This window comes from Notamacropus eugenii, chromosome 1, assembly GCF_028372415.1.
Source record: "Notamacropus eugenii isolate mMacEug1 chromosome 1, mMacEug1.pri_v2, whole genome shotgun sequence".
Classification (NCBI taxonomy): domain Eukaryota; kingdom Metazoa; phylum Chordata; class Mammalia; order Diprotodontia; family Macropodidae; genus Notamacropus; species Notamacropus eugenii.
In genome coordinates this window covers 212609982-212624166 of record NC_092872.1, presented here as the reverse complement: position 1 = coordinate 212624166, position 14185 = coordinate 212609982, and the positions used below count along the sequence as shown (strand labels likewise).

At 34.8% G+C, this 14185-nt stretch overlaps 1 protein-coding gene across 13 annotated transcripts in view; it reads right to left on the bottom strand.

Annotated features, from left to right (window-relative positions):
- Positions 1 to 14185, bottom strand: part of CC2D2B (coiled-coil and C2 domain containing 2B) — a 137604-nt gene that overhangs the window by 87777 nt on the left and 35642 nt on the right. For all 13 annotated transcript variants that reach the window (XM_072626244.1, XM_072626251.1, XM_072626240.1 and 10 more), the window contains 3 exons: positions 12536 to 12672; positions 12269 to 12397; positions 11066 to 11275 (listed from right to left, as the gene is read on the bottom strand). In XM_072626244.1, coding sequence (XP_072482345.1) covers positions 11066 to 11275; positions 12269 to 12397; positions 12536 to 12672 — 476 coding nt within the window. The remainder of the gene's footprint in view (positions 1 to 11065; positions 11276 to 12268; positions 12398 to 12535; positions 12673 to 14185) is intronic.

Here is a 14185-nt window from a genome sequence, read left to right as displayed (position 1 = left end):
TATATTTCTGCATCTCTAGGATAAGTACTAGAAAAAACAAAGTGCTTTTTGTGAGGTAAAGGAGTTTGTTAACAGCAGGTTATCACAGAATTAGGTTTTAAAATATGGACAGGACATCAACAGATAAAGAGAGGTGGGAAGACACTCTAGGAACAGAAAACAGCTTGAGAAACATAACAGAGATGAAAAAGCAGAAAATGCGTTTGGCTAGAGCATGTAGTATGTGGAAGGGAATAATATGCCATAGGGCTAGAAAGGCAAGGCGGAACACCTTGAACACTAAGCAAAGGAGTTTGAATTTTACTTGACAAGTAGTAAGGGAGCCCCTGGAGATCTGGGAGCATTCTCCTTTAAATAGCAACTACTATGTGTGTGTGACCTCTACTCAGCAGAGGAATGTTGATGACTCTTGTGAGTTTAGCCCATAGTCTCAGTGCTATTTTAGCTCTTTTGAGAATCAATCCCATAGGTGCACCCAGCCAGAATTGCAAGTCTCCATAGGTCAAATCGATCTTTGTCAAGACCTCCCCCAACCCCCATCCCATATTTGGGCTAGGCCAAATACATTTCTTTTGACTCCTATCATGCTCCCAGCAATTAACACTAGGCTCATGCAGATTACCTTGGAATTCACTACTGAGAGGGTGCAGGTATAAACATGTATCTTTGTCTTGAATTCATCCAGTTGCACTTAAATACACATTATATATGTGTATATATAGGGAAAGCAGTAATGTATATACATAGCAATAAGGTATGTACATAGATATAGATGAGCACATCAGAAAAAGAAAAGGATCCAGAATACACAGAAGTACTATCAATGAACAATTTTGCCTAAACTTTGAAACAAATACTGACAATTCTATTTACCTAGCTTCCTAGGGTTATAGAATTTTAGAATATGGGGCTAGAGGGGATGATCTAGTCCAACTTATTTTATAGATTCAAAAACTAAGACTCAAAGGAAGGAGACTTGTCTGAAGTCATATACAATGTGATCCCCCCTTCTTCCCATTAGAGCTGGGACTTGACTATAGATTCAGTATTCTTTCCATTTTATCTTCCTCTTGGTTTTCTTTCTTATACTCCATAGCTCTAGACCTCATCTTGTTTTTTTCCTAGATTGATTTCTTTTGCCTCAGTTTGACTCATTTCTTCTTAGCACCACAACTTACACAATATACCCTCGTCAGGTCCCCGCCTGCTTGTTGAAATTGACTCCATTTAATAGCCAGAAAATCAACAGCCATTTAGGTAGTTGTTTTCCTTTGATGACCACGACAAGAAGAATGTCAAAGTGGCCTTTCGGCTTTAATTTAATGACCTAACTACTGGGCTCTCACCCCCCAAAAAAACATTTCTCTTTTTCCCTGACCTCACTATTTTTATCATTATCACTTTGTCCCCTACATATTCTATTAACATTTTACATTTGTCACTTTCTCATCTGTCAACATTTGATCTGTTTTTTAAAACATTTTGTTTTGCTCCTTATACTACCTAATTCTTAGTAATTAGTTTTAGTCCTTTAATTTTATATATTTTAAAGCATGCTCTCTTTCTGCCATACTAAAAGGTCTCCATCTACTCACCAGCCTTATTAATAATTTTTAATATCTTCTCATTCTAATATACACTTCTGTAACCCAAGGAATTATAGAAGTGGTAAGGGAAATACTAAGTAGCTCTCTGAAGACAGAGTTAGGGTCTACTGTTATTGTGACATTTCCATAGCAACATGGACCATGGCATCCTCAGACTGCTGCCTGGAATTTTCTCCTGATATTGAACCAGTATTCACCATCTTCTCATATTCCTGTGTCCTCTGGCTCCCCAACTTGTCAATCAGCACAAAGCTAGCCAGTTAAAACTGACTTAATGGTAATGGTCAGCCATCCAACGATGTTGGTAGGAAGCAAAAAGGGGAGTAATCTCTTACAATTCTTCTCCTATATTTCTCCATAATTATTCCTGGGTATTTATTAGCCCACAGTTTATGCAGAGAACCCTTCCTTCACACGTCCTCATACCGATTTCCCTTCTTTTACAAAATTAATTTCTATCTTAATTACCATTTCATAATCAGAAAAAGTGCTAATCAATGCCTTTGTTTGATTTCCTTATCACTTTCTTGCAAACAAGATAAACATGTAACATGCTTTTGAAAACCTTAAAGCGCTACATAAATATTAGCTATTATTTTTATTATATTATAGCACGTTCTTAGTTTCTTGAATATTATGGGAAGGCTTTTGGCAGTTGAAATAACTTGAAGTTTAGGACAAAGAAATTTAAAGTTACTTATTTAGCCATAAAGATGGCCAGAGATGGATAGAATGTTGGTCCTGGAGTCCAGAAGATGCAAGTTCAAGTCACTTACTAGTTGTATGATATTTAGGGAAGTCACTCTCTGTTTGCCTTAGTAACCCCACTACAACATTGGGGATATAAGAACAGAAGCTACCTCCCAAAGTAGTTGTAAGGATCAAATAAAAAAAATAACTGTAAAGAGCCAGGTACACAGTAAGCACTATATGAATGTTATTATTATTATCATTAAGATAAGAAGATTTCTCTTTGAGCTAAAGAAATCTGGAAAAATTTCCTCTGTTCCTAGAGCATATGTGATACTTTTTTCTTTGGAGGGAGGTATACACTTTCTTTTATTTTCTCCAATTACCTGTATCTTCCATGAGAACCTGACAGATTTAAAGTCAGAATTCATGATGCTAGAAGAGACTATGTGATTAATGTCTGGCACATTTCATTACATATCATAAGCATCTGAATGGTTGTCATTGAAAAAAACCTAAACTGAATACTGTGTAATTACAATGAACAAACAGCCCTGGAGAAGAATTAAGAAAAAGCACCTCCTTCTCCTATTTACAAAGACTATGCTTATGTGTCAGATACTCTCAGACAGAATAGGTTGATTAGCTTTGCTGAACTGCTTTTTAAATCTTTCATTAAAAAAAACTTGATTACAAGGGATGGCTTGCTGGGTCGGAAGATGGGGGGCAGAGGAAGAGGGGTGTATTCAGAAAGGAAGGGGAGGTAAATAAAAATACCAATAAAAACAGGATTTTTAAAAAATGATTGATAAATCTGGCACTTCTTATCTAAAATTTTTCTACATAGAGGAGGTAGGAGGAGAACTGGCCAATAAAGGCCCACATGGGAATTTGATAAACCTGCTTCCAGAAATGCATGATGACCTCTCCCTCCAAATATCAGAGCATATCCAAGTATCTATGGATATTAAAGAAGGCTCGAACAAACAAAATCTATCTCATCTTTCATAATTTTCAATTGAAGAGGAAGAAGAAATGCTATAAGCTTTCAGATAGTAGTAGTAGTGATGATAGCTGTCACTAGCAGCCCTACTAGCTAGAGTGTAGGCTGTGAGAGTAAGCTTATAGCTTATATGCTTGATCTACATTTCTTTAAGTTTTTCACTCTGTTATAATTTTCAGAATGTAGCCCCTGATGTCTTGGTTTATCTTTAGAAGCATTTCCTTCCCAACATCCTTTCTACCTAAGCCTGTAGAAGTTAAAACTTTCTCATCAATTCCTGGCCCTTCCATTCATAAAAATTTCTTTTCATGTGGACCAAATTTTAAAAAATTCAAAACTACTGAAATTTCAGCTATATAGGTTATTTACAGTTATTCAAAGCTCCCTTCATAAATGCTGGTCAATTAGTCAACTAATCAACAAGCATTTATTAAGTGACTACTATAAGTCAGGTACTGTGTAAGGTGCGAGGGATAGAAAGATAAAAATGAAACAGTCCCTGTTCCTGAAGAAACTTATATTTCATCATATTAGCAAATCATCTGTAACTTGTAACTTTTTTTAAAAAAACATAATTTCACATCTTTATTTCTTTCTGGTATTCAAAGAATTTTGTTTATGGTCAGCGAAAAGCCCTCCCTTGTTCTTTGCCAGGAGTCCAGCTGTTGAAGGACTGGATAAGGAATTCAGAAGTTATTTCCTCTGGGTATAAGAATACATTACCAAAGAGTCTAGGACCTCTACGAACACTACATTTTAAGGGTCTCTGCCATATCTACTTATAGACAAAAAAATCAAGTTGAATGCCACTCTAGCTAAGACATTTTAAGTTTGTTGACAACTTAGAGGTATAATCAATTATTTTTACATGAGAACTGATCTGACCAAAATAGGTATCTGTTACAAAGGTATTTTTCACCTGAAAACTGCATTTCATTTATCACTTGGTTTTAATTCTTTCATATATATTTTTTATTTTTAAATTCAATTTTATTTTACTTTAAATTCTTAATTCTATTCCTCCTTCCCCACTCATTGAGAAGACAAGAAAAACAAAACCCACTGTAAATATGTATGGACATGCAAAACAAATTCCAGCATTAGTCATGTCAGAAAGAAAGAAAGAAAAGAAGAAAGAGAGAGGGAGAGGAAGGAAAGGAAGAAGGGGAAAGGGGAGGAAGTAGAGGAGAAAGGAAAAAAAGTGAAGAAAGGGAAGAAAATATGCTTCAATTTGTTGAGTCCATCAGCTCTACTTGGAGGTAGATAACATGTTTCATCAAGAGTCATTTGGAAAGATGCTTAGTAAATGTGTTAAGATTAGTAAACGTTTCAAAATTGATTTTCCTTGCAATATCGGTGTTACTGTATACATTGTTCTACTGGTTCTTCTCATTTAACTTTGCCTCAGGTTATATGTCTTCCTTACTTTTCTGAAACCACCATTTCTTACAGCATAATAGTATTCTACCACATTCATATAATACAACTTATTCAGCCATTCCCCAACTGATGAACATCCCCTCACTTTCCAATTCTTTGCTATCTAAAAAGAGAACTGTTATAAATATTTTTGTATATATGGATCCTTTTCCTCCTTCACTGATCTCTTTAGGATATAGATCTAGTAGTGGTATTGCTGGATCAAAAAAATTCATAATTTAACAGTTTTGGGGGCATAGTTCCAAACTGCTTTCCAGAATGCTTGGACAACCTTCACAATGGCCTCCACCACTGTACTAATAAGTATTTTCCCACAACTCCTCTGGAATTTGTCATTTTACTTTTTTGTCATCTTGGCCAATCTGATGGGTATGAAATGGTACTTCATGACTTGTTTTAATTAGCATTTCTCTATTAGTGATTTTGAGCATTTTTCACATTTATCTTTAATTTATGGAATAAAATCAGCATTCCCATTATATAAAAAAATATGATTGCAGATGAAACTGCAAATCTATTGTGTACAACTTCCTATTCCTTTTAAATACCTAATAACATTCTTTTTTCCCCTTCCCTATTAGACACAAATATACCCATCCATACACTCATGCATGCAAATATGTGTGTATGTGAAAAATTATTCCATACAAACTTCAATTAATCAGTTCTTTTCTGGATGCAGATAGTTAATTTGGATACTTATAATAGATAAAATGGTTTATTCACTCAATGTCACTCTTAAAACAATATTGCTGTTATTGTATATGATATTCTGTTGGTTCTGCTGATTTCACTCTTCATTATTTTCTGCAAATCTTTCCAAGTTTTTCTAAGATCCCTGAGCTCATCATTTCTTATAGCACAGTACTATTCTATCACCATCATATTCCACAACTTGTCAGTCATTCCTCAATTGATGGGCATCCCTACAATTTCCAGTTCTCTGCCACCACAAAGAGAGTTGCCAGAAACATTTTAGAACATGTAAGTTCTTTTCCTTTTCCTTTAATCATCTTTGGAAATGGACCTACTAGTTGTATTGCTGGGTCAAAGGGTACAGGCAATTTATCAACTCTGTGGGCATAACTGCTCTCCAAAATGGTTAAATCAGTTCACAATTTCACCAAAAATGAATTAGTGTTTCAATTTTTCCACATCCCCCCCAACATTTGTCACTTTCCCTTTGAATTGTTTTAGCCAATATGGTAGGTGTAAAATGATACCTCAAAGTTGTTTTAATTTGCGTCTGTCTAATCAATAATGATTTAGAGCATTAAAAAAATATTTCCACATTAGTCACATTGTGAAAAAAGAAACAGAGCAAAAGGAAAAGATCATGGAGGATAAAAGGAAAAAAAAAGTAAAAGTAGTATGCTGTGATCTATATTCAGACTCCATCAGCTCTTTCTCTGGATGTGGATAGCATTTTCTGAGTCTCTTGGAGTTATCTTGGACCACTGTATTGTTGAGAAGAGCTAAGTAATCACTGATGATCACTGTGATTTAGAGTATTTTTTCATATGACTATAAATTGTCTTGATTTCTTCATTGGAAAACTGCCAGTTCATATCCTTTGACCATTTATCAATTGGGGAATGACTCATATTATTATAGATTTGACAATGTTCTTTATATATTTGGGATATGAGACCTTTATCTGAGAAACTGTCTATAAAAAATTTCCCCTCAATTTTCTACTTTCCTTCTGATCTTGGTGACATTTGTTTTACTTGTACAAAATCTTTTTAATGTAATTGAAATTATCCATTTTACATTTAACTTTGCTCTCTATCTCGTCTATTCATAAACTGTTTGTTATCCTTAAATCTGTAAGTAATATGTTCCATGTTCTTCTCATTTTCTTGTAATATCTATCTTTATATCTAGGTCATGTATCCATTTTGACCGTATCTTGGTAAATGGTATACAATGTTGGTGTATGTCCAATTTCTGCCATACTGCTTTTCTCCAAAGGAGTTCATTTCTGGCTTGTTCAATTTATTTTTCTAAGATAGGGTTAATTAATTATTTTATTTCCTGTTCTGTTCATCTGGGCAATTTATATTTTTGTAAATATTCATCCATTTTGTTTAGGTGTCAGTTTTATTGGCATGTAATGGGACAAAATGGCTCCTAACAATTGTTTTTATTTCTTCTTTGTTGGTTGTGAATTTATCTTTTGCATTTTTGATACTGGTATTTTGGTTTTCTTTTTATTCTTAATCAAATTTTTGTTGCCATTCAGTAATTTCAGTGATATCCAACTCTCTGTGATCATATTTGGGGTTTTCTTGTCAAAGATACTAGAATGGGTTGCCATCTCCTTCTCCAGCTCATTTTACAGATGAGGAAACTGAGGCAAACAGGGTTAAGTGACTTGCCCAGGTTAACACAGCTAGTAAATGTCAGAGGTCAGATTTCAACTCATGTCTTCCTGATTCCAGGCCTGGAGTTCTTGCCAGTGTACCACCTGGCTTCCCTAATCAATTAAATTAACTAATACCTTTGTCTACTTTATCATTTTTAATATAAAACAGTTCCTAGTTTAATTATTAATTCAATTTTCATTATTTTTATTAATAATTATTAATTTCAATTTTGTTAATCTGTCGTCTGATTTTCAGGATTTCTGTTTTAACGTTTCATTGAGGGTGTTAAATTTGTTGGTTTTCTAGGGGATTTTTAGTTACATGCCCCATTTGATGATCTTGCTCACATTATTTCACTGATAAAATAGTTTAGAGATATAAATATTCCTGTAAGTACTGCTTTGGCTGCATCTCATAAGTTTTGGTATGTTATCTCATTATTATTTTTAATAAAATTAGTGATTGCACACCCATTCCTTTGGATTAAGTTAATTAGTTTCCAATTAATTTTTAATAAATTCTTTGAAGCTCCTTATTTTACCTCTAAATTTCTATTTCAAGTGTGTTTCTTGTATTCTAATTTCTTATCCTTTCTACTATTCTATTTTATTGGTGAGTCCATCCCATTCACATTCATAGTTATGACTGTTAACTGTGTATTTCTTTTTAATCCTATTCTCTTATATTTAGCCTTCTCTTTTTGCCCTGCTTCCTCTTTAAGAGTCTGCTTCTTACTGATTCCCTTAACCTACTCTCCCCTTGTTTCCCCCTTTTCCCATAACACTTCTTCTTCCTATTGGCCTGATGCATAAGATGTTTTATCCATCTGTGTGTATATGTGTATTCTTCCCTAATTTAATCAGTTCAAATGAGAAAAGAGGTTCAAATGTCATCTGCTCCCCCTGCCACTGTTCCTTCCTTGTTGTATAAACTCCCTTTTGGCATACCCCATTTATATAAGAAAATTTCCCCATTCTTCTTCTTCTTCCCCCAGTCTCCCAAAGTATTCACCTTCCCCACCCATTTTGAAATCATCTAATCACAACAGAATCAAATCTGGGCCCTCTGTCTAATTATACTACCAGTATGATCCCTGGATGAGGAGTTACATGTATCATCTCCCCATTTTAGAATGGAAAATTTAGTTTTGTTTAGTCCTTTATGATTTCTCATTCATATTTATCTTTTTATGTTTCTCTTAGAGTGTTATATTTCTGTGTCAAATTTTCTACTCAGATGGTCTTTTTCATCATGAATGTTTGGAAATACTATCTCTTATTAAAGATACATTTTTTCCCTGTACCATTATACTCAGTTTTAGTGGGTTGATTATTCTTTGTCATAAGCCTAAGATCCTTTGCCTTCTGTAATATCATATTCCAAGCTCTCTGCTCCTTCAAAATGGTAGCTGTTAAGTCTTATGGGATCCTGACTATGGCTTCTTGGTACTTGTATTTTTTTCTTTCTGACTGTGGTATTTTTTTCTTACCTTGAGGTGTTGCGTTTTAGCTATAACATTCCCAGAAATTTTCATTTTAGAGTTTCTTTTTAGGAGGTAAGTAATGGATATTTTTTTTCCAATTTCTACTTTGTCCTCTTTCTCTAACATGTCTGATCAGTTTTGCTTCATGATCTCTTAAAATATGTCTAGGCTCTTTTTTGTTCATGGCTTTAAGGTAGACAGTGATTCTTATATTATCTATCTTTGCTTTATTTTATGGATCTTTTTCTGAGATATTTCATATTTTCTTCAATTTTTTTAGGTTTTTGATTCATTAGCTTCCATTTGGTCAATTCTAATTTTCAAGGAGTTATCTTCTTCAATAAGGTTTGTAACTTTTCCCCCAAGCTGTTAATTCTCTTTTCATAGCTTTCTCCCCAGTTCTTGCCTCTTTTTCCATTCTGTCTTTTGCTGTTCTCTTTTGGTTTTTAAAATAATTTTTAGCTCCTTCTTTAACTCTTGCATATACTGTTCTAGGATTCTTGTTGAACTTGGTCCAAGGTGCATTTATCTTTAAGGCTTTACTTGTAAATATTTTTGAGTTATTCTTCTCTTCTGTGTTTGTGTCCTGAGTCTCTTTGTCATCATAATAGCTCTTCATAATTGGGTTAGTTTTTGTCTTTGGACTTTGCGTTAGTGCTGAGCTCCATGTACTTCTGGGGGGAAGGGGGAGAATATTCGTCCTGAGTTTCTATCTTTTTACATCTTTCTACAACTTTCACAGCTCTGGCTGAGGATCTTCAAGTTTTCATTTCTCCCAAACTGGTGTGATTCAAGGGGAACTATTCACTACCCTCCTGGTCTGAGCTCTGAAATTCCTGACTTAAGTTTGGTTCTGTGTAATGTTAACTATGTTAAAGAGAGTTAAAGATCTTCCCCACCCATTAATGGGCCTGCCCATTAAGGGAAGCTTGATTAGGGAAGATTTGTTTTGTAGGAAGGCCCACAACTTCTATTAATTTCTAATGAGGCACTGATTCTCAAGGATTGTGATGCCCTCTGGCTCTGAAAAGTGTATATATACTCTGAGGTAAGGTTTTGTTTCAGGGCTTACTCATTGGAAGTGTTTGTTTGGTCAGATGAGACTCTGGGTAGCCACTAAGAAGTCCCCCTGGCTTTGAAAACCTAGATGTTGGTGCTTCTCTCTCTGGTAACTACATATAATATATATGTATATACATATCTATATATATATGTATTATATTACATATATATGTAATGGTCAGACAGTTGGATCTGTCTGTTGATCTGTGATGTATGTATTGCTTATGGTCTTTATTTCTCTGTTTGTATTTTTGCATTTTCTCTGAAGTTCAGGGTACAACTTTTTCCCTTGAACTAAGTGAATGATATATGTGCTCAATTAACGTAGATTGTTGACCTAAGAACTTATACAGCAGACCTTCCTGTGTATGCTGGGGTCCTTGTTGTTATAGTCTATTGGTTTGTTTCTGGCTGGAATTTTGGACTTAACCACTATTTGCCCAGTGGGTGGCTTTCCAAGTCAGAGCAACTGCCCTGTTGGCTCCTCTTTGATCTGGGATTCAGCACTCTGCTCCAGGCATCAAAAACAATCCACACAGTTAACATGTGCTTTCAGAAACTTGTTCTACATTCAGTACACATCTAGGGCTAATGCTTTAACTGTTCTTCTCTTCCCTGTATCTGTGACCCAGCACTGAGAAGTGGGTGACAGAACTGCCAGATGGCACTTGTTCCTGTACCTAGTACTTGCTCAGGGGTCCCTTGGGCTCTCCCTCTGGTGCCTATCTCAACCCTCTCTCAGTTCCTGGGTGCTGCAGTATCCATATTACTGCTGCCATAGCCATGCAAGTTCCTGGCCAGAAACCCTCCCCAGTGTCTAGAGACCTCTCTGTCTTTCTAATCCTTCTTGATCCAGAAAAACGACTTACTGTAACTTTTTTGGCTTTCCCAATCAGAATTTAGATCTTTGTCAAGGAGGTGAGGGGGAGAAGCTAGACTTCAATGCTTCGTCTCACTCTGCCATCTTGATTCTGCCCCTTCACATGTATTTCCAAGTCGTCTTCCTCTAGTGCCAGAAACTTGAGATGTCTTTGGCATTATTTCACAATGTTATGAAAAAATAACTGCATTGATCAGATTGAATTCTACTGGTACAGACCATACCAAACTAAAAAACTGAGAGCCAGGTAATGAAAATTACTTAATTCATCTTATTTTGTTTTCTATGAATAATCCCCAAGTTAATGCTACTCTAACCCTCCCTCCTTCCCCACCCCAGTCACACTATTACTAAGTCTGTCTCAATTATACCTTGATTTCATTCATCACAGGCAGGATCAATTACTGTTCTGATTTAAATGACTAAATATAAAGCTAAATGAACATTTAAGAGAAGTTAATTCTCAATCAGTTTATCTTACTGTTTCAATATTGATACTTTTGTCATACGAACAAAAAAGTATATTCTTACCTTTTCATATAGCAAGTGAGGTATATTTTGCTGTTGTCTGTTCTGAAAACATTCATAAAGTTGGAGCAGCCTAGAGCACAGTACTTGTTCTTGATTAAAGAGAGGATGATGGCTGAACTGTAACATTGAGATGTTGAGATCTAGCTGACACATTTCCCTCTGGCCTTCTATTTTGCTTCTCAAACAGCTTTCCATATCTGATTTTATTGCCTTTTGAAAGAAAAATATTTACCATGCATTCATAATCAAATGAATTTTCTAAAACTGATTTTCACTAACTTTACAAGGTAGAACTATTTAACAAGTCTTAAATGCTCAGTTAGAGTAAGATTCTAATAGACTTTTAAGCACCACCATTTCCTTTTTTTTCAACAACTGGTATCCTCTTAATTACTACTAACTCTCTCACAAGTCTGTTGCCAAGGCACAGATGTGAAGACACACACATTGAAACATGAAACACATTTTCCCAAAGAAACACTGCAAGAAATTGGCCTAATTCTCTAATACTGATGCCAGTACTACCTGGTTCATCTCACATTTTGAGATGGTAAGGCTTCTGTGGAATAGCCTAGGATCCTAACTCTTATTTGTAAAATGGAAAGGTTATTCCTACCAACTGTTACATTCCATATGAACTATTTCAGATCTTCATGAGGCAGCAAGGGATGATGCACTTCTGAAGGAAGTGTCCTATTTGTAAGTTACTAGAGCTTCCTGCTTTTTTTCCCTTTCCCACATAAGCAGTAAGATAAGGAAAATAATCTGGTAAGTAACTTCTTGAATATTGTGATACTTTTATAATTCTTCAAGCCTAGGTTTTTACTTCTCCACTAAAGTTCTACACCAATACATAGGGTGGAGGCAACTGTGGTTTCTTGACAGCTACGTCAAGTGATGGCAAGATATGGCAGAAAGCAAAGCCAATAAAGTTTCAAATATGGATAGATTGTATGCATGTTGACCAAGGATCAGACTAGCTCAAGTTAAAGGAAGCTCTAGCCTCAGTAGAAGGAATACTCCCACTGATGAAATTAAAGATTTTGAAATGAGTATATTGCTACCCACTTTTGCCCATGTTACCCCTGCCCCCAAACGGCCCCTTATATTATTATCCTCAATGATGATTTTTAAAAAGTTCACAATTAATCCCAGAGAAATGTCAAAAATGACTAGAACTACAAAAATGTTTCAATTGTTTACCTTCTTATAAATTGTTTTTAATCCTGGATTTAAGGTTTCAACAGTAATGTGCTTTCTGAAATTCCATGACTGCTTAAGTGGAGAAGGTAATGAAATTATTTCCCCACTTTCTTCAAACCAGCATTTTCCCTATTAAAAATATTTCAGAAAAAAATGAAAGAAGTATTAAAATAACTACATAATTATACTAAACAGTTTTTAACTTGGTGCTTAAGCACTACATAAGAATCAACTGTTTTAATTATTTTAAATAACTGGGGCACTTACCTCTTCCAGTATAAGTAGGCGATTTTCCATTTTGTTAGAAGTTTTTTTATATGTTTCTGGTTTTTTTTTAATATAAAATCCTTCATCTTCTAAGATACGTGGTATCATGTTTTTTGGCAGCTTATCTCGATTGATCACTTAAAACAATATATTATATATTACTATACATGACATGTTAAGCATATTTCTGGCAACCTAAAATAGTAAATCAGTACTGATAAAATATAGAGGGTGAAAATGAACCATCAGGTATCCTACTACTGAAATCTGGCAAGAAGTCTTTTAAACCTAAACAACTCAGGAAGTATGAGGAATAAAGAAAGAAAATATACACCTGTTCAGGATGTCTGTGAGAAGAATTCTAAATAGCACAGGGAAAGCTGACAACTTTCCAGCTCTTCCTAAATCAAGGGTTTTGTTTGCACAGGATTGCCAGCTCAATCATTTTAGTCAAAAATCTTAAGACAAACAAAAATAAATGCAAGAATAGACAAAAAATTTAGGGAGGATCTTTATATGTGAAGAAAACACTTTATTTGGTGGTCCTACCTGATTAATTTGTTTGATCATGGTGCTTATTAAGCATAAGTTCTTCGTACATAAATTATATTTTTAGAGTGATTTTATAATGATTGTAGTGTGGCTTGGAGAAGTTGTACTGAATTTTCATTCTTATCATATTAACTATACATCATGGAGGGGCAATGTGCCATAGAGAAATAAGAGCAGGTCTATGAGTCAAAAAGACTCAGATTCAAATCCCACCTTTCAAATGTACTCATGAAACTCTAGACAAGTCCCTTCACCTCTCAGTACTCTGACAACAAACTGGAGAGCAGGTACTAGTCTTCATTGTTAGAGAAAGTTTCCTTAAGGAGAATTCCCTATACCAGATCTCATATTTTTTGGTATTAAGACCCTGTTACATTCTTAAAAATTGTTACAAGTCCCTTCCAAGAACTTTTATGTTTACTTGGGTGATATCTACTGATATTCACCATATTTGAAGTTAAAATAGCTTTATATTTTTATAAAAATATTTTCTACTTCATTGACCCATACATGTCCCCAGACCATACTCTGAAAACTGTTGTCTTTTAAGAAAGCAATAGGTTTGGTCCAAAACCCAAACCAGACAAACAGTAATCAGCTTCAGTCAGGAGCCAAAAAAGGTAGCAAGCCTGGAGTACAGATCTCAGGGAAAAAATGAACAAGGCATTCTTAACAATAATGAAAAATAGGTATATTCAGAAACTGAAACAAGACTGCCTGTCTTCATGACCAATGAATCATTAATTCCACTGATGTCACACTTTCAAGATACTCGGTTGCTTCTATATGTACATAATCATAGTTTGGATTCAGTGACTTTCTAAGACATTAAACCCATCTATGTCAATTATTTATACAGACAAACGTTTCAACGCCAGATAGTTTAATTTTCCTTTGGGATTATTTGTGTGGTTTTCTTCCACTAAATAGATTATGAGAGCCAATTACACATTCATGTTAGCCATGCTTTTGGAGAATTGATATAACTTACAGTCTGCCTTATTACTCAATAAACCCATTAGCTTTTATTCTGTTTCTTTCCTCGAGAAGGCCATCTACAGTAAGCACCACTACTTCTTTTCCTCTCATTCTCTTGTT